At 38.0% G+C, this 21,287-nt stretch overlaps 1 protein-coding gene across 2 annotated transcripts in view; it reads right to left on the reverse strand.

The window, feature by feature from the left end:
- Positions 1–205: 205 nt before the first annotated feature.
- GOLPH3L (golgi phosphoprotein 3 like) overlaps positions 206–21,287 on the reverse strand; it is a 36,644-nt gene continuing 15,562 nt past the window's right edge. For both annotated transcript variants that reach the window (XM_042994036.1, XM_007088071.3), the window contains 3 exons: positions 14,577–14,708; positions 12,935–13,049; positions 206–2,018 (listed from right to left, as the gene is read on the reverse strand). In XM_042994036.1, coding sequence (XP_042849970.1) covers positions 1,591–2,018; positions 12,935–13,049; positions 14,577–14,708 — 675 coding nt within the window. In that variant the 3' untranslated portion in view covers positions 206–1,590. The remainder of the gene's footprint in view (positions 2,019–12,934; positions 13,050–14,576; positions 14,709–21,287) is intronic.

A 21,287-nucleotide genomic window follows, 5' to 3' on the forward strand; every position in this document is an offset into this window, starting at 1 on the left:
TGATTTGGGGAATTCCATGGGGCTACACAGGTTTGGGGGAGGAGATGAAAGTTACAATCATTCATTCGTTTCAGATCAGGAAGAGTTGATATCATGTCTGGGTTGTCTGTATGAGCCCTTTGACAGCCTGCTTCTCTGTAATGGTAAAAAGCTGAGTGTAGATCTCCATGTTGAGTGTAGAGATTAAATAAACAAATCTTAAAAAAATATTTGCATAGTAAATGCCTGAACTTAGCACAACTTGGTGCCTGTCCTCTTTATATTCCTAAATAGTAGACTTTATGTCAACATGCATTTCATACCAAATTGCCCATCAAAATAGTATTTTTCTTAATCTTCTCTTAGCACTCACTACTGAATTGAAAAAACTGAAAAGTTTTGAGAGATTTGGCTAGAAAGATGGTTATATTGAAACAAGACTAATGACTAGGAGGTTATCTATGGACTAAATACAGACAAAACTACTTCTAGAACCCTTAAATACGGACAGAATCTATCAATTTATGAAGGAAGCCAAAAACAGGGAAAAAGAAGATCTGGAGTTTAGATACACTGTCTGGACTCAGGATGCTGCTATTAGGCAACTGAAATTTATAACTCCCTCAATTTGATCAGAGCAGAGACATATAGAGTAAATCTGGAGGAATCAGGACAATCATGAGCTGAAGGGTGGAAATTCTCATGCCACCTCCCTCCCTTATAAACTGGAATGCTGATTGTATGAAGGACGTGGCTGAAAGACCCATTTTTTTCATTCAGACTTTTGCCCTGATGAACGAGGGAGTAGGATAATGCTAAGAGAGAGTACAGAACATATTTCTGATTCTAGGACTGTGAGAACCAGGTAAGCAAATTTGCAATATTCTCATTAGGTTAGAAAAGGAAAGCTGAAAAATCATTAGTGGGACATATAATCCCAGAGACCATCTGTTCCAAAAATTAGTTTTGTTTCTACTGCCCAGACAGTTATTTCAATAACTACAATCCTTAGTAGAGTCTGAGAGACAAAGACTGTGAAAACGTGTATTTAAGATAGAAAACAGGGCGTCTGGCTGGCTCAGTTGATAGAGCATACAACTCTTAGTCTCAGGGTAATGAGCTCAAGTCCCATATTGGATGTGGAGCCCACTTAAAAAAAAGGAAGAGATAGAAAACAACCCTTAGAAATCTTAATTAATGGTTTGCTCTATATCTCATTCACATTTTGTGGCTGGAGAACTCCAAATCCCACTTAGATATTCCTGTTTATCCAAAAGCACACTGGATGGAAGCAAACCAGGAAATGAGAGAAAGTGATAATTGTGTGTGTGTGTGTGTGTGTGTGTGTGTGTGTGTGTGTGTATTCACCTAGTTTATTCACCTCTGCAGTGGAAATTTAGGGAGAAATAAAGTCTGCTTACAATGGTCAAGGTTTATGGAGAAGCCCTGAAGTTGGCTCTCCCCAAATCATAAGTCTGATTCAAGAGAAGGAAAAAAAAACAAAAAAACAAACAAAAAACGATGAAAAACATTTCATCACACAAAACTCCGTGTGGTGTCTCTGACAGTCACGAGCCAGCAGGGGAAAAAGGAGAAACCCACCCACTGGCTTTAGGATTTATTGAAGGCTGCCAGCACAGCCCAGATCATCTCTGTGGCACTGTGCTTTGTCCCCTCCACTTCAGGGTCCAGTTCTACTAAGTCCTTGGCTCGATTCATTGCCACATCATACCTGTCATCTGTCAGAGAGGAGAAGACATTCTCTAGCACATCAGAGGAGTGGGCCAGCACCAGGAGCGCTAGTGTTCGTTTGTCCATACGCTGGGGGTCATTCACCCACCGCTCTAGGACACTATCTTGAAGTTTTTTCACTAGTCGCTGTTTCTCTGTTGTATTGGTCACTGGATGAGTAGTCATGTCAAATAGGAGGAAATTCTGCTTCTCTGTGGTTAGAATACCCTTCTCTACTAGGTTCTTTGCAATTCGTTCTCTCACATTTCTCAGTTGGTACTGTAATTTGAAGGGGTTCCAGGTCTCACCTTTGGGAAAAAACAAATGGAAGACTTGAACAATATGCTAAGCCAACTAGATCTAACAAGACATCTGCAGAACATTCCACCCTAACAGCATAATACATACCCTTCTCAAGTACACGTGGCATACTCTACAGGATAGACCATTTGCTAGGCCATAAAATCAGCCTTTATAAAAGGACTGAAAACATACAAAGTATGCTATCCAACCACAATAGAATTAAACTAGAAATTAAATACAGGAGACAATTTGGGAAATTCAAAAATATGTGGAAATTAAACAACAAACTCCTAAATAACCAATGGGGTCAAAGAAATCACACTCAACTCTGAGTTGAATGAAAATGACAACAGACCAAAACTTATGCTATGTAGCTTAAACCAGTGCCAAGAGAGAAAGATATGACCCCAAATGGTATGCTAGAAAAGATATTAAATAAATCAATAACCTAACTTCTACTTTAAAAAACTAGACAAAGTAGAACACAATAAACACGAAGGAAGCAGAAGAAAGGAAATAATAGAGATTAGAGAGGAGATAAATAGAAACAATGAAAACAATAGAGGAAATCATTAAAATCAAAGTTGGTTCATTGAAAAGATCAACAAATTGACAAACCTAAAATGACAAAGAAAAAAGAGAGAAGAGTCAAATCACTAACATTAGGAATTAGAGAGGAAACATCACTACTGACCTTAAAGAAATAAAAATGGCAGGGGGTGCCTGGGTGGCTCAGTCGGTTCAGTATCCGACTCCAGCTCAAGTCATGATCTCACAGTTCGTGAGTTGGAGCCCTGCTTCAGGATTCTTTCTCTCTTCCTCTCTCCCTCTGCCCCCTGTGGGATTCTCTCTCTCTCCCTCTGCCCCTCATGGGATGCTCTCTCTCTCTCCCCCTCTCTGCCCCCCCCCCAAAAAAGTAAATAAAAAAAAATCAAATTGAATTTCTATTCATTAGCAACAATCTGAAAATAAATTTTTTCTCAATTTTTGTAGTTGTTTTCCTACAATTATACTCATAATAGCATCAAAAAGAACAAAATAGTTAGGACTATATTTAACAAAAGTAGTATAAGACTTACACATTGGAAATTACAAAACATTGTTGAAAGAAATATCTAAATAAATGGAAAGGCATCCATGTTCATGGATTAGAAAACTTGATATTATTATTGTTTTTAATTTTTATTTTATTTTTGAGAGAGAGACAGAGCACGAGTGGGGGAGGGCAGAGAGAGAGAGGGAGACACGGAATCTGAAGCAGGATCCAGGCTCTGAGCTGTCAGCACAGAGCCCAATGCGGGGCTGGAACTTATGGGCTGCGAGATGATGACCTGAGCTGAAGTCGGAAGCTTAACCAACTGAGCCACCCAGGTACCCCAGAAAACTTAGTATTTTTAAGATAGCAATATTCCCCAAATTGATCTGCAGATACAATATAATTCCTATTAAAATCCTACCTTAGGGGCACCTGGGTGGCTCTGTTGGTTAAATGTCCAACTCTTGATTTCAGCTCAGGTCATGATCTCATGGTTCGTGAGTTTGAGCCCTGTGTTGGGCTCTGCACTGACAGTGCAAAGCCTGCTTGGGATTCTCTCTCTCTCCCTCTCTAAACAAATAAACTTAAAGAAAAAAAAACCACTACTTTGCTTGATTGCCGAAACTGACCAGCTGATTCTATAATTCATACAGAAATGCAAAAGACCCAGCATGGCCAAAAAAATATTGAAAAGGAACAATAAAGTTGGAGGACTCACATTTCCTGATTTGAAAACTACTACAAAACTACAATAATCAGGGAGCCTATGTGGCTCAGTCGATTAAGTATCTGACACTTGGTTTCACCTCAGGTCCTGAACTCACGTTTCATGAGTTCGAGCCCTACATTGGCCTTCCTGCTGATGGTGTGGAGCCTGCTTGGGATTCTCTCTCTCCCCCTCTCTCTCTGCCTCTCCCCTGCTCACTCTCTCTGTCTCTCTTGAAATGAATAAATAAACTTAAAAAACCAAACACTACAATAATCAAGAGAGTGCATAAGGGGTTGCCTGGGTGGCTCAGTTGGTTAAGCGTCTGACTTTGGCTCAGGTCATGATCTTGTGCTTTGTGATTTCAAGCCCTGCATCAGGTTCTCTGCTGTCAGTGCAGAGCCTGCTTTGGATCCTCTGTCCTCTTCTGGGTGCCCCTCCCCTACCTATACTCTCTCTTCTCTCTCAGAAATAAATATTAAAAAACAAAACAAAACAAAAAAAAAACAGTGAGAGAGAGAGAGAGAGAGAGAGAGAGAGAGAGAATAAGAATAGACAAGAGAGGGGCACCTGGGTGGCTCAGTCAGTTAAGCATCCGGCTCAGGTCATGATCTCGTGGTTGGTGGGTTTGAGCCCCGTGTTGGGCTCTGTGCTGACAGCTCAGAGCCTGGAGCCTGCTTTGGGTTCTGTCTCTGTCTATCTGTCCCTCCCCTGCCTGTGCATGCACGCACGCATCCTCTCTCTCTCTCTCTCTCTCTCTCTCTCTCTCTCTCTCTCTCATAAATAAATAAATAAATAAATAAATAAATAAATAAATAAAATAGACCTAGGGATCAAAAGAAGAACCCAGAAATAAACCCATACATTTATGGTCAAATGATTTTTATTTTTTTAAGTTTGAGAGAGAGAGAGAGAGAGAGAGAGAGAGACCAAGCAAGCATGTGTGTGCAAGTGGGAGAGGGGCAGAGAGAGAAGGAGGCAGAGAATCCCAAGCAGGCTCCATACTCAGTGTGGAGCCGGATATGGGGCTTGAATCCACGAACCGTGAGATCATGGCCAGAGCTGAAGTGGGATGCTCAACTGACTGAGCCACCCAGGTGCCCCTGTATGGAAGAAAATTTTGCAAATCCTGTATATGATACGCGATTTGTATCTACAATATATTTGAAAAGTACAACTCAGTGGCAAAAAAGGCAAACCCAGTTGAAAAATAGGCAAAAGATATGAAAAGACAATTCTCCAAAGAAGATATACAAATGGCCATAAATACATGAAGATGGTCAACATCATTAGTATTAGGAAAATCCCGATAAAAATCACAATATACCACTACATGCTCATTAGGATAGATAAAATAAACAAGACAGAGAATAACAAGTATTGATGAGAATGTGGAAGAATAGAAACTTATACACTGGTGTGGAAATGTAAAATGGTATAGCCACTTTGAAAAAACTGGCCCCATTCCTGTCCTTAAGAAGTTTAAAATCTAGTATGGGGTGACCGTGGGGAGACAAAAAACATTTGAAGTGGGCCCTAATGGCAAACTGGACATAGAGATAAGGTTCTTTAAAATGTTAATCACTGAGGTATGACATCAGGGATGATGATAGAGTAAGAAGTGCCAGAAATCCATCTCTTCACCTAGACAACAATTATACTAGAGTCTATTTTTTTTAAGTTTATTTATTGTGAGAGAGTGTGCAAGAGCAGGGGAGGGGCAGAGGAAGAGGGAGGGAGAGAATCCCAAGCAGGCTCCATATAGTGCAGAGCCTGATGCGGGGTTTAAACTCATGAACATGAGATCATGACCCAAGCAGAAATCACACTTAACCAATTGAGCCACCCTGGTGCTCTACTAGAATCTATGTATGTATCTATGATACATTCAAAGAAACGAAAGAAGTGGACATAATGTGTGCCTCAGAAAGCACAGATATCAACTTTACTAGACAAAGACTTGAAAACAATTGTCTTGAAGATGCTCAAAGAGCTAAGAGAATATATGGACATAGGGAAACAATATATGAACAAAATGAGAATATTAATGAAGAGATAAAAATTATTGAAAGGAACTAAAAAGAAAGTCTCGAGCTTAAATACAAGGGCTGAAATGAAAAACACCACGTATATGGGTTCAAAAGCAGATTTAAGCAGGCAGAAAAAGAATGAACAAACCTGAATATAGGAAATGGAAATTATATAGTCTGGGGAACAGAAGGATGTTTAATGAGAAAAAGTAAACAGAGCCTAAGGGACCTCTGGTACACCATCAAATGGTCAAATATATGCATTGTGGGAGTCCCAGGAGGAGGAGAGACAGAAAAGGGGCAGAGAGACTATCTAAAGAAAATTATGAAAACTTTCTGACTATCTGAAAACTTTCCAAATTTGATGAAGGACATGAATTTATAAATTCAAGAAGCATAATGAACCCAATGTCAGATAAAACATCCATACTGAGACACATTATGATCAAATTGTTAAAAGCCAAACAAAAAGAATCTAAAAGCAGAAAGGAAAGAGAGAAGTGAGTCATCACATACAAGGGATCCTCAGTAAGATAACAGATTTCTCATCAAAAAATTTGAAGGCCAGAAGGCAGTGGGCCAATATATTCAAAGAGCTGAAATAAAAGAAAAGAAAAGAAAAGAAAAGCAAAGAAAAGAAAAGAAAAAAGTAAAACCTGTCAAATGAGAATTCTATATCCAGAAAAACTGTCCTTCAAAAATGAGGGAGAAATTAAGACTTTCCCAGATAAACAAAAACCAAGGGGATTTGTTACCACTAGCCTTGCCACACAAGAAATACTAAAAAGGAGCACTGCAAATTGAAATGAAGGGAAGCTAGGGGCACCCGGGTAGCTGAGTCAGTTAAGTGTCCGACTTTGGCTCAGGTCATGATCTTGTGGCTCGTGGGTTTGAGCCCTGCTTTGGGCTCTGTGCTGACAGCTCAGAGCCTGGAACCTGCTTCAGATTCTGTGTCCCCTCCTCCTTCCACCTCTCCCCTGCTTACACACTCTCTCTCTGTCTCAAAAATAAATAAACATAAAAAAATAAGAAAGAAATGAAGGGAAGCTAGACAGTAACTAGAAGCAGTATGAAGAAATAAATATCTCCAGTAAAAGTAAATATATGTACAACTATAAAAACTAGTATTGGTTTGTGACACTACTTTTTATTTTCTATATACTTTAAAAGATAAATACATCAAAAATAATTACTAATCTATGTTATTGGGCATACTATGTATAAAGGAATAATCTGTGACATCAAAACAGAAAGAGGGTGGAATGGAGCTATATCAGGGCAGAGTTTTTCTATGTCATTGAAGTTGGTATAAAATCAGATTAGGTTGTTCTAACTCTAGGATGTTAAATCCCATGTAGCAACCAAGATGATATCTACATAAAATGAGAGAGAATACAAATGTTTCACTATAAAAAATCACCTAAACACAAAAGAAGACAGTAATGCAGGAAATGAGGGACAAAAACCTATAGGTCATACAGCAAACAAATAGCAAAATGGTAGAAGTGTCTCCTCATGAATAATTAATTTAAATGCAAATGGATTAAGCAATTCAGTCATAAGACAAAGATTGGCAGAATGGGTTAAAAAACATGATCCAACTATATGCTATCTACAAGAAACTCACTTTAAATCGCATTACAGACCAATAACCCTTATGAATATAGATGCAAAATCCTTAATTAAATATTAGCAAATTGAATCCAATAGCATATTAAAAGGATTATTTATCATGAACAAGTAAAATCTATTCCAGGAATGTTATATATATGTAAAAAAAAAAAAATCTGAGCAAAGGATCTGAATAGACTTTTTCCAAAGAAGACATACAGATTGCCAACGAGTACATGAAAAATTGCTCAAAATCACTAGTCATCAGGTGCAAATCAAATCACAATGAAAATCGCCTCACACATGCCAGAATGCCTATTATCAAAAAGACAAGAAATAACAAGTGTTGGAAAGGATGTGGAGAAAAGAGAACCTTTGTGACTGTTGGTGAGAATGTAAATTGTTGCAGCCACTATAGAAAACAGTATGGAGGTTCCTAAAAAGTTAAAAATAGAGCTATCATATGATCTAGCAATTTCACTTCTGGGTATTTATTCAAAGGAAATGAAAATAATAACTTTATGCACTCTGATGTCCACTGAAGCATTATTTACAATAGCCAAACATAGAAGTAACCTAAGTGTCCATCGATGGTTGAATGACTAAAGAAAATGTGTATATATATACAATGGAATAGTATTCAGCCATAAAAAGAAATCTTTCCATTTGCAACAACATGGATGGAATCTGAAGGCATTATGCTAAGTGAAATAAGTGAGACAGAGAAAGACAAATACTGTATGATCTCACTTATATATATGAAATCTAAAACACAAAAATCTAAAAGGGATGCCTGGCTGGCTCAGTTGGTAGAGTGTGTGACTCTTATCTCAGGGTTTTAAGTTCTAGCCTCACGTTGGGTATAGAGATTATTTAAAAATAAAATCTTAAAAAAAAAACAACAACTCAAAAACAAAACAAAAAAGCTCATAGATACAGCAAACAGATTGGTGGTTGCCAGAGGCAGGGGTGGGCAAAATGGGTGAATGTAGTCAAAAGGTACAAACTTCTAGTTATAAAATAAATACGTCCTAGGGATGTGATAAACAGCATAGTGACTATAGTTAACAACACTGTACTGTATATTTGAAAGTTGCTAGGAGAGATCTTAAAAGTTTTCATCACAAGAAAAAAAATGTGTAACTATATATGGTGATGGATGTTAAGTAAACATACTGTGATCATTTCACAATATACTAATCCTGAATCAATGTGTTCTATACCTGAAACGAATACAATGTTGTATGTCAATTATGCCTCAATAAAAAGTAATCAATGTAACAATACATCACATTAATAGAAAAAAAAAAAGCCAGTCATCTCACTTGACTCAGAAAAGACATTTGACAAAGATGAATACACCTTCATGATTTAAAACTCCCAGAAAACTAGGAACAAAAGGAAAATTTCTCAACAGAATAAAGGGTTTACTTTTTAAAACATTTTAAAAAAATATTTATTTATTTTTGAGACAGAGACAGACAGAGCATGAATGGGGGAGGGTCAGAGAGAGAGGGAGACACAGAATCCAAAGCAGGCTCCAGGCTCTGAGCTGTCAGCACAGAGCCCAACGCGGGGCTTGAACTCACAGACTGTGAGATCATGACCTGAGCCAAAGTCGGAGGCCACCCAGGTGCCCCTAAAGGGTATACTTTTTTTTTTTTAGTGTTTTTATTTCTTTATTTTTGAGAGAGAGACAGAGTGTGAGTGAGGGAAGGGCAGAGAGAGAGAGAGAGAGAGAGAGAGAGAGAGAGGCAGGATTGGAAGCAGGCTCCAGGCTCTGAGCTGTCAGCGCAGAGCCCAACGTGGGGCTTGAACTCACAGACCGTTAGATCATGACCTGAGCCAAAGTCAGACACCCAACCGACTGAGCCACCCAGGTGCCCCAGAATAAAGGGTATACTTAAAGGGTATAAAAATGCACAGCTAACATCACATTTAATAGTAAAAGACTGAAAGTTTTCCCTCAAAGGTCATGAACAACATAACGATGCCTGCTTTCCCTACTGCAACCAGAGCTGTTAGAGAAGAAACAAAGATGTGGACCTGCGCACGTTGCTCAAGGGCCAACTGTAGAGAAAATTCCAAAGAGTACACAAAAGTGCTACTAGAGCTAATAAACTAATTCAGATAAGTTGCAGGGTACAAAAAAAACACACAAATATCAGTTGTTTCTATATACCAGTAATGAACAATCTGAAAAGGAAATTAAGAAAGCAGTTCCATTTATAATAGTGTCTAAAAGAATTAAATATTTAGGAATAAATCTAACCAAGGAGGTGAAAGATTTATATGCTGAAAACTATAAAACATTGCTGAAAAACATTAAAGATGACATTAATAGTGGAAAGACATCTCATTTTAATGAACAGGAAGAGTTGACATTTTTGAGATGTCAGTATCACTCAAAGAGATCCACAGGTTCAACACAATCTCTAACAAGATTCCAAAAGCCTTTCCCACCAAAATGGAAAAGCTGATCCTCATATTCATATGGAATTTCATGAGACCCAGACAGCCAAAACAATCTTGAAAAACAATAAAGTTGTGGGACTCATACTTCCCAACTTCAAAACTTACTACAAAGCTATAGTAAGTTAAATAGTATGGTATAGGCATAAGGACAAGCACAGATCAATGCAATAGAACAGAGAGTCCAGAAATAAATCCTCAGATTGATGATCAACTTATTTTCAACAAGGCTACCAAGACCATTCAATGGGGGAAAGGGCAGTCTTTTCATGGCTATAAAACCAAAAGTGGAGGCAACAAAAGGAAAAATAGATAAACTGATTCAATTTAATCAAAATCAAGAACTCTTGTGCATCAAGGACTACCATCAAAAAGTTGAAAAAACAACCTACAGAATGGGAGAACATATTTGTAAATGATATATCTGATAAGAGATTAATATCCGGAATATACAAAGAACTTCCAAAACTCAACAATAACAACAACAGAACTCAATTAAAGAAACGGGCAAAAGACTGGAATAGACATTTTTCCAAAGAAGATATACAGATGGCTCATAAGCCCATGAAAAGATGCTCATCACTGGACATTAGGGAAATGCAAATCAAAACCATAATGAGATACCACTTCATGCCTACTAAGATGGTTATAATTCAAAACAAAACAGGGGGACCTGGGTGGCTCTGTCAGTTAAATGTCCAGCTCTTGATTTTGGCTCAGGTCATGATATCAGTTTGTGGAACTGAGCCCTGTATAAGCTCCACACTGACAGCACAGAGCCTGCTTGGGAGTCTCTCTCACTCTCTCTCTCTGCCCCTCCTCCACTCTCTCATTCTCTCAAAATAAACTTTAAGAAACAAACAAACAAAAAACCCTCAAAAAAGCTAAAAATAGAACAAGTGTTGATGACAATATGGAGAAACTGGAACCCTTATGCAGGGTTGGCGAGAAGGGGTGCAGCCTGTGTAGAAAACAGTTTTGTGGTTTCTCAAAACAGAACTATCATATGAGCCAGCAATTCTACTCTCAGATATATATTCAAAAGAATGACTAGCAGGGACTTGAATAGATATTTGTATATTAATGTACATAGCAGCATTATCCACAATAGCCAAAAGGTGGAAACAACTCAAGTGTCCATCAACAAATGAAATGAATAAAAAAAAAATGTGGTGGGGCATGCACATGGCTCAGTTGGTTAAGCGTTCAACTCTAGATTTTGGCTTAGGTCATGATCTCAGAGTTTGTGAGATCAAGCCCTGCATTGGGCTCCGCACTGTCAGTGTGGAACCTGTTTGACATTCTCTTTCTCCTTCTTTCTCTGTCCCTCCTCTGCTCATACTCATGCACACTCTCTCTCAAAATAAATAAATAAACAAAATGTGGTATATCCATACACTGGAATATTATTTGGCCAGAAAAAGGAATGAGATTTTGATACATGCTACAACATGAATGGACATTGAAAACATTATGCTTAGTAAAATAAGCCAGATAACAGAAGGGCAAATATTGCATGATTCCACTTATATGAGTTACCTGGTGTAGGCAAATTCATAAAGACAACAAGCAGAAAAGAGGTTGTCAGGGCATGGGGGGACAGGGAGAAAGAGGGATGTTTGGGATGATGAGAAAGCTTTGGGTATAGACAGAGGTGATGGTTACATAACACTGTGAATGTATTTGATGTCAGTGAATTATACATTTATGAATGGTTGAAACAATAAAGATTATATTATATGTATTCTACCACAGTAAAAAATGTTAACTATATACCCCAAAGTAACTAAAACATATCCACACAAAAACATGTCCAGGTATGTTCACAGCAGCATTACTCATAATAGTCAAAAAGTGGAAATAATCCAAATGTTTATCAACTGATGAACTGATAAATAAATGTGGTACATCTATACAGTGAAGTATTATTTGGTAACAAAAAGGAGTCAAGGTAAACCTGGGGAAGTTCTAGTAAGATTGGTAGATTGTATCAATGTCAATATCCTGGAGGTCATATTATATTACAGTTTTGTAACTGGTCATCACTGAGGGACTCTGGGTAGAGTGTATAAGGGATCTCTCTGTACTATTTCTTACAACTTCATGTGAATGTACAGATACCTCGATTAAAATTTCAATTAAAAAAAACTGTTCCAGAAGGTGACACTGGCTGTGACCTCAAAGTGCCCCATGGAAGATTCTCCTAAAATTTTATGCCATAGATCTGCTTACTTATACAAAAGTTTTTGAATTTACCCTTAAAAAAAATAAAAGAGAGAATAAAGTATTGGTACATGATAAAACATGGATGGACTTTAAATATTATCTTAACCTGGTCAAAAAAAAGTTGTACATTGCCTTTATATGAAATATTGAGAATAAGCAAATCAATAGAGACAGAATGTAGATTAGCGGTTGCCTGGAGCTGGGCAGGAGGCTTGGGAAAAATCGCTAATGAGTATGGGGTTTATTTTTGGGGTGATGAAAATGTTGTAAATTAGGACTGTGATGGTGGCTGTTCAATTGTGTGCATATACTCAAATCCACTTAATTGTGTACTTTCCATGGGTCAACTGTATGGTGTGAATTATGAATCAATAAAAATGTTTGGGGCGCCTGGGTGGCTCAGTCAGTTGAGCGACCAACTTCGGTTCAGGTCATGATCTCATGGTTTGTGAGTTCGAGCCCCTTGTCGGGCTCTGTGTTGACAGCTCAGAGCCTGGAGCCTGCTTTGGATTCTGTGTCTTCCTCTCTCTCTGCCCCTCCCCCACTCATGCTCTGTCTCTGTCTCAGAAATAAATAAACATTTAAAAAAAATGTTAAAGTTTTTTCTTGTGGAGAATACTATTAAAGAGCTTATGTGGTAGGGTGGTGGACGTAAGATAGAGCTTTGGAAAACTTTATGTATTGATTAACCATGTCTTTTCTGTCCTTCTTTAAATACAGTTAAACAGTGAGCCATACATTTCTTACCCAGCATCTTGAATTCCTGTATTCCACTGCTTGAACTAGTAGGATAAAGATTATAAAGTGTGGGATTTTTTTAGCCATTTTGAGCCATCTTACCTGTGAGTAGCTCTATCCATGTCTGTACGGTTTCTGTGGGTTCAGTTGCTTTGATGTGTTTGAGAGTTTCATCCAGTAAAACATCCCCTGTTGGGCTATCTGACTTTAGCAATACCTTTAAAAGAAGAAACAAGGGACCCTGGTTCATTCCCTTAATTCAAATTAGAATCTTTCAATATACTGTATATACATTATGGGTCAAATGTTGTAGGAAATGCAAAACAACATAACACACTATCCCTGTCCTCAAGAAGTTTAATATCTAGTATGGAGTGATAGTAGGGAGAAAGAAATAACATTTGAAGTGGGCCCTAGTGACAAACTGGATATAAATGATCAGGAAGAAAATATGCAATAATAACTCTTTAGGTCTGGAAAACTAACCTGTGAAACAATTAATAAAGGTAAAAAAGAAGAGGAAGCTACTTTAGGGCAAAAGTGGATAAGTTTGGTTTTAACTCAAAAGGGATAGCTAAGTTGAAATGTCTAGTCAAGAGTTAAATATGTTCCTAGAGGCAGAAAAAGAAGACAGGCCTCAGATTTGATAGGTTAATATCATGGAGGTGATAGATAAAGCTAGAAGATAAATGGTATCTCCAAAAGGAAAGAAAGGTATGCAAAAGGATGCAAACTGAGACTCAGATGTTAAGGAATGGAGAAGTATAAGAAATAGGGTACAGGTGGGGTGCCTGGGTGGCTCAGTTGGTTAAGCGTCCAGCTTCAGCTCAGGTCATGATCTTGCAGTCTGTGGGTTTGAGCCTGTCGGGCTCTGTGCCGATAGCTCAGAGCCTGGAGCGTGCTTTGGATTGTGTCTCCCTCTCTGCTCCTCCTCTGCTTGCACTCTCTCTCTCAAAAATAAATAAACATTAAAAAAAATAAAAAAAAAAAGAAATAGGGTACAGGCAAGAAGCAAGAAAATGTAATATAACAAAGGCCAAGAATGGAGAAAATTTCAAGTAGGGGGAGGTGGTCAAAAAATGTCAAATGCCACGTATAGGTTATGAGAGAAAAATAAATTGAAGACAAAAGAGAAGTTGGTGATAGGGTGCCTGGCTGGCTCCATCAGTAGAGCATGTGACTCATGATCTTATGGTTGTGAGTTCAAGTGCCATGATGGGCATAGAGCCTGCTGGTGACACTGAAGAATGTAGTTTTGGTAGAGTTCAGAGTATGACAATGAAGTTATGAGTAGAAAAAATACATAATAAGAAAACAGAGATGGGAGTCAAGCTCATATGGTGGAGAGGACTTGCTATAAATGGAAGGAGAAAAATCTAATGTTATCTGAGCATGACCAGAATTAAACAAAGACTGCACCCAACCCAGGTGTTTGCCCTCCTCCTATATAACACTCTATTTCATAATGTTATAGTTATAGATACAGAGGAGTAACAATCAACAGCATCCTAAATGTGATTTTTCTGCATAAAAAGACAAAACCATAAACTTCTTGTAACTCTTTAGATAATGGATACTTGAATTTCTCCCTCTGCTATAGGTTAATTAAACCTGTTAGACAATGGGACAGCTGAGTCAGTGATATTTATCTTGTCTCACTACTCAGATCTTCCCATTTCTCCAAAATGGACCATTGGTATCTGCTCTTTCATAAATCAGGAGAATGTTCACAAGGCTGTTGCACCTTTCTGTCCAGTAGTCGCTTCTTACGCATGGTGGGGGGTTCCAGATAGATTCGACCCCGCATGGCCAGCTCTATCAGGATGCCCCCTCGCAGGCCAGATGATATGCAGTCATTCCAGAAAGATGTGTAACCCTAGAAAAGGGGAATAAAAAGAAAAGAATGTTCTGAAAGGGTTATGGGCTAGCAGCAGGCACCTTAAGGATGGTTCATTTCATTGTGATTCATTTCATGTCACATTACGTGTACTCAAAGCATAAAATAACAGAATCTCTCTTTAATTCCCTTTGTCTAAACCCCCGAAATAAGATTTTCTGACTTCAAGCTCTTTGTGAATTCCCAGGGTTCAGCTCCTAGTTAATAATTGGCAGGTCAATTTGTAATTTTTGAAAAGAATTTTGGCTTCTTTGAAATCTGTTTTCATGACATTCTAAATTTCAGAGTATCAATATTAGCAGAAAAATGTATAAACCATCTGAGCCTTTTACTCCTCCAAGACATGGATTATTTGCAAGCCATTTTGATGGATGATGTGGTAGAAATCCAGCTCTGCCACTGACTACGTAAATGCTTTGGGTATGTTATTTCTCAAGTGCAATGTCCTCATCTGTAAAATGTGGACACTAATATCTATCTTTATAAGTTTGCTGTGAGGAATAAATCAGGTGTCCTGTATAAGAAAGCATTTAGTAGAGAACCTGGCTTATAGTAGGCACTTAAATATTGGTTTCCTTTAGTTAGGAGCTAGAGGGGTACAAAGACATAGAAGAAATACCCACTGTCTTAAGAAACTAAAAATCTAACTGGAAAGACCATGCAAACTTGAAGAAAGTTCTATAATAATATAAATTTAAATATTTTTAAAATGTTTTTTTTAATGTTTATTTTTGAGACAGAGAGAGACAGAGCATGAACGGGAGAGGGTCAGAGAGAGAGGGAAAAAACAGAATCTGAAGCAGGCTCCAGGCTCGAGCTGTCAGCACAGAGCCAGACACGGGCTTGAACTCACAGACTGCGAGATCATGACCTGAGCTGAAGTCAGAAGCTCAACCGACTGAGCCACCCAGGTGCCCCTATAATAATATAAATTTTAAATAAAAGCTCAATTGAAAAAGCAGGAGACAGGCAAAAATGACTACTGGATGTTTGGTTTAGATGATAGTTTTTCAAATTATAAACCACTTTTGGGCTAGTCAGAAACTTTCATGGGACTTGAACTGAGGTTTGAAAAATAGGTTGAATTTAGCAGTGAGGGAGGGTTTTCCAGATGAAGATAAATCATTCAAATTCTACTTATTTTTCAAGAGAGCATTCTAAGTAAAAGTATAAAGGAAGGAGACATCAAATATGTTTAGAGATCTAACTCAAGGACATAAGATCAAGTTGGCTGTGGGAAGTCTTGATGCTCTGAACTTTTACTGAAAGGCAATCGAATCCTGAGGATTGTAAGCAAGGAGTTATGATTAACACAAGAAGACCCACCAAAAGTATCAGACCCGTCTAACACTCTACCTTTTGGTATAGCACTCCCTCTTGGAGAGAAGCTGAGTGAGATGTTGGCAGGGAGGTTCTAGCATGGCTTTAAAGCATCACCTTTAAGGATCGCTACATAAATTGGTATTTTAGGGACGCCTGGGTGGCTCAGTCTGACTTTGGCTCAGGTCATGATCTCGCAGTCCATGGGTTGGAGCCCCGCATCAGGCTCTGTGCTGAAAGCTCAGAGCCTGGAGCCTGCTTCGGATTCTGTGTCTCTGTCTCCCTCCCTCTCTCGCTCTCTCTCTCTCTGCCCCTCCCCCACTCATGCTCTGTCTCTCTCACACTCTCAAAAAAAAAAAATCAGTATTTAAAATTTTTTATTTTATTTATTTTTAAATGCATGTTTATTTTTGAGAGAGAGAGAGAGAGAGAGTGAGAGAGAGAGAGCACACAAGCACACAGGAGAGGGGCAGAGAGAGAGAGGGAGAAAGAGGATCCCAACAGGCTCCACACTCAGCACAGAGCCCAACACGGGGCTTGACCTCATGACCTGGGATTGTGACCTGAACCAAAATCAAGAGTTGGATGCTAACACTGATTCAGCCACCCAGGCACACCCTCCACTTTATTTTTATTTAGTATTTTTTTAAGTTTATTTTACTTTGAAAGAGAGAGAGAGAGAGCAAATGGGGGGGGGGGAGGGGAGCAGAGAGAGAGGGAGACAAAATCCCAAGTAGGCTCTGTGCTATCAGTGCAGAACCTGATGCAGGGCTTAAACTCATGAACCGTGAGATCATGACCTGAGCTGAAGCTGGATGCTTAACTGACTGAGCCACCCAGGTGCCCCATATTTTTAAAACAAATCAATATTTAACCACTCTTCTAGTTGACCAATATTTTCTTTTCTTTTTCTTTTTTTTTTTTTTTTACCACCTCACGTTAGACATTATTATTGGCATCATCATTATTTTATACAGGTCTGATTTACTCAGATGCTTACCAATGTCTTTGCTCACCATTCCTTCTTGCATCTCAGACCTCCTTTCTGGTACCATTTTCCTTCTTCCTAAAGTAGAATTTCCTTAAGTGAAAATCTGTTGGAGGCAAACTCTATTTTATCTGAAAGGTCTTTATTTCACCACTATTTTTTTAAAGATAGTTTCTCCGGACATAAAATTCTAGGTTGATAGTTTTATCACACTGACCATATGAAGTCCTCCTCTTCTAGCTTCCATTGTTGCAGTGAGAAATGTATCATTCTCATTGATTGTGGTTTCTTGTAGGTGTGATTGACTTGTCTTTTTTTCTCAGGTTCTGTAAGATCTTCTCCCTTGGTGTTTTGCAGTTCGACTATGACATGACTTTATGTGAATTTCCTTATCCTGTTTGGCATATGCTTCCTGTTTCTATAGGTCCGGTCCATTTCTTAGTTTTCAAAATTTCTCACTTTTTATCTCTAAGAAATTTGACTCTCCTCCGTTTTATTTTTTCCTTGTGGGACATCAATCTTTCTTATTCTAACCCCCATATCTTTAACTTTCTTTCATATTTTCCATTTCCTTTGTCTCTAAATTGCTTTCTGAAGAGTTATTTTATATCTGGCTTCCAGTTTTCTCTCTCCATCTATATCTAATGTGTAACCATGAGATTTTGATTTCAACTTTGATTTCTAAAAGTTCTATGTAGTTATTTTTCATATTTGCTTGCTCACTTGTGATCAGTTCTTTTTGTTATTCATTTTGTGATTCTTTTATTTCTTTAAAAATGTCATAGATATTTTATATTGTCTGGTCATTTTAATATCTGAGGTCCACGAATGACCTATTATTTGCTATTTCTGCTGTTTCTTTCTTGTGGGTATTTGCTTCTTTGTACATTTGGCATTTGATTAAGAAGTGGCTCATATTCAATTTTTTTTTGGTGTGAATCTATGAGATCCTGGAGGCCTAAATTAAAGATGTCTTCTTTCAGAGAGGAAGAGCTATATTTGCTTCTGCTGAGAATCAGGCATAGGGAGGGGGGGACTGGAGGACTGCCACACAACTGGGACCACATTTATTTTATTTTTTAAAAAAGATTTTATTGTATATATATTTTTAAAGCTTATTTATTTATTTTGAGAGAGAGGACATGCAGAGGAGGGGCAGAGAGAGAGAGAATCCCAAGCAGGATACACATTGGCAGGGCTCAAACTCACAAATGGTAAGATCATGACCTGAGCCAAAACCAAGAATAGGATGCCTCAGACGCTGAGCCACCCAGGCACCCCAAAAGATCTTATTTTTAAGTAATCTTTATACCCAATGTGGGGTTCAAACTCACAACCCTGAGATCAAAAGTCACTTGCTTCACTGACTGAGCCAGCTAGGTGCCGCCAACCGGGATCATATTTAAACCTAGCTTCCCCGTTTTATTTCAACACTGCAGTTTATTCCTGACTACCCAATTCCTGGATGTCAGGACTGATTTGGTAATTTGTCCTAGGGCAATCTGGTTTTCTCATCTGTTTATTGATCACCTCTGGGATTTTAAGTTTGATTAAAAATATTTCAAATGCTCCTCCAGTCCAAATTCCTTAGGATAGCACTCAAGCTAAGAAAATGCTCACTGGTCTCTCTCTGACCCCCTCTCCTTGAACACTAGGGCTTAACTTTCCAGAACTATTTTAAGTTGGTTTATCTTTTTTAGTAATCTCTGCACCCAACACGGGGCTCAAACTCACAACCGTGAGACTGAGTTGGATGCTCCTCCAACAGAGCCAGAACTATCTGAGCCGCCAGAACTATCTGAGCCCCCCAGAGCTATCTCAGCCCCCCTCTAGAACTATCTGAGCTCCCCCCCAGAACTATCTGAGCCCCCAGAGCTATCTCAAGTACTCTTAATGTATCATTTTTGCCTACTAGCCTTTGTACACATTGTTCTCTCTGTCCAGAAGAACCAATATACTTCTTCCCCCAACTCCTCCTTGTTCTTAAGGATGGCTTCCAGGAATCACATCTTCCATGTACCTTCTCTAACCATGTCTTTCCTTCAACTCCACCCTCTAGGTTAGGTTCCCCACCTGGGTGTGCCTATATATACTTCTCCCTTATCATTTGTTTTATCACATTGTAATCAATTGTCCTCGGTAGACTATAAATTCCTTAAGGAGAGAGTATCTGACTGATACACAGTATTTCTCAATAAATGTTTCTTGACAGCATAAATTTAGGATTGAAAGTAAATATGTTAACCTTAAACAAAAACAAAAAACAACCAAAAACAAAACAGAACACAAAAAACAAGACAAAAAAGAAAGTAAATATGTTAACCTGGCAAAAGCTCAGTTTGAACCATAAACACCCTTAGACGGACTCGCATTTCCTGAGGGCCTGATCTTAGATTCAAAGCTGGAGTTAGTTCCATCTATTACCTGCATCTGGCTACTCCAAAAGAGTCATAATTTATAACTCCTCTTTAAGGAGGGAGTAGGCTTTTTTAAGGATTTAAGGTTAAACTGCAACTTGCTTTAGAACACATAATTTACTTAAGCATAACTTTTATATAATCTTGGTGATTTTATAAATCTCAACAGGTGTGCAAACACATCAGCCAGTATTAAAGCAATTAGAGGAAACTAATTTGTTTGTTTTCTCATTTCTTCCTGACCATATAACTTCTGTTTCAGGAACAGTGATGCCAGATTGTCATCAGAACTGTAAGTGAGAACTGTAAATAAAGAAACAATGAACAGCAGGATGTAGACACTATGTTTCTGAATATCATTCCCATCCAAGGATCTAATGTAAAACTCCTCAAATGAGTTTTTTTAAACTTTCTTTTTATCGAGTCATATATAATAGAAAAAAAGCTTAAAAATATGCAGAGTTTTAAAAAATAATTATAAATCTAAGGTCCATATTCCCCCAAATAAATCTATCTAGCTGAACTGGTGAATTCTCAAACCATCTATAATAACATCTATAAACATAATAAATGATCGTATAAGAGAAAAGAAAAGAAAAGACAGGAAAAGAGATCACATTATAGAAATGTGTAATTTACAGGGGTGCCTGCGTGGCTCAGTCGGTTAAGCATCTGACTTCGCTTGGGTCATTATCTTACAGTTCGTAGATCACACATTAGGCTCTGTGCTGACAGCTCAGAGCCTGGAGCCTGCTTCAGATTCTGTGTCTCCCTCTCTCTCTGCCCCTTCCCTGCTCATGCTCTGTCTCTGTCTCAAAAATAAATAAACAACAAAAAAAAAAAAAAAAAAAAAAGAAAGAAAGAAAGAAAGAAAGAAAGAAAGAAAGAAAGAAACGTGTAATTTACAACATGGAAGTTTATCTGGAGGGGTTAATAGTCTAGTGCATATTTTCTAGATTTTATATGCCTATTCTATCTTAGTATTATTTACAGAAATGAGATCACACTGAGTGGCAACTTTTTCACTCACCCATTATTTTGGCTATCTTCTCACATGAATTAATATAGATTTACCTCATTCACTGTAATGGCTACCTAGCAGTGCACTTTAGATATACTATAATTTATCTATCCAAGCCCTTACTGGTGTACATTTGCTTACAGTTTTTTGTCATCACAGACACACACAAAAATGCTATAAAGAAATATTCATTGTTGGTGTTTCTGTTGAATAAATGCCTATAGGAAATTTTGGGGTCAAAGATTGTACATATTTACATTTTTGATAATGTTACTTTATTCTTATAAAAGGTAGGGCATTGAGCTTCCATAAATTCAGACAGTCAACATTTTATGCTTTTCCACCTGGTCTAGTATTTTTTATCCAAACTTCCTTAAAGACACACCTTAAAACAACTCGAAGGTTAAAGATTTTAAAGTTGTCTGCTTGGGGTAAAAAGAGGACAGAAAACAAAGAAACTTAAAGCATCATTAAAAACTATGCTTACAAGGAGTTTTTTAAAATGTTAGAAAATTCCTATGAAAAGTTTAATCAAAAACAGCCAAATACATAATTGTGTATTCAAAATTATCACAATTACACAAAATACCTTACTTTAAAAGAATGAGCCTGCCTTAAAAAATGGTTTTGTGGGGCATCTGGGTGGCTCAGTCAGTTGAGCATCTAACTTTGGCTCAGGTCATGATCTTACGGTTTATAAGTTCAAGCCCCATATCCGGCTCTGCACTGACAGCTCGGAGCCTGAAGCCTGATTCAGATTCTCTCTGCCTCTGCCCCTCCCCTGCTTATGCTCTCCATCTCTCTCAAAAATA

Source organism: Panthera tigris, chromosome C1 (genome assembly GCF_018350195.1).
Source record: "Panthera tigris isolate Pti1 chromosome C1, P.tigris_Pti1_mat1.1, whole genome shotgun sequence".
Taxonomy (NCBI): Eukaryota; Metazoa; Chordata; class Mammalia; order Carnivora; family Felidae; genus Panthera; species Panthera tigris.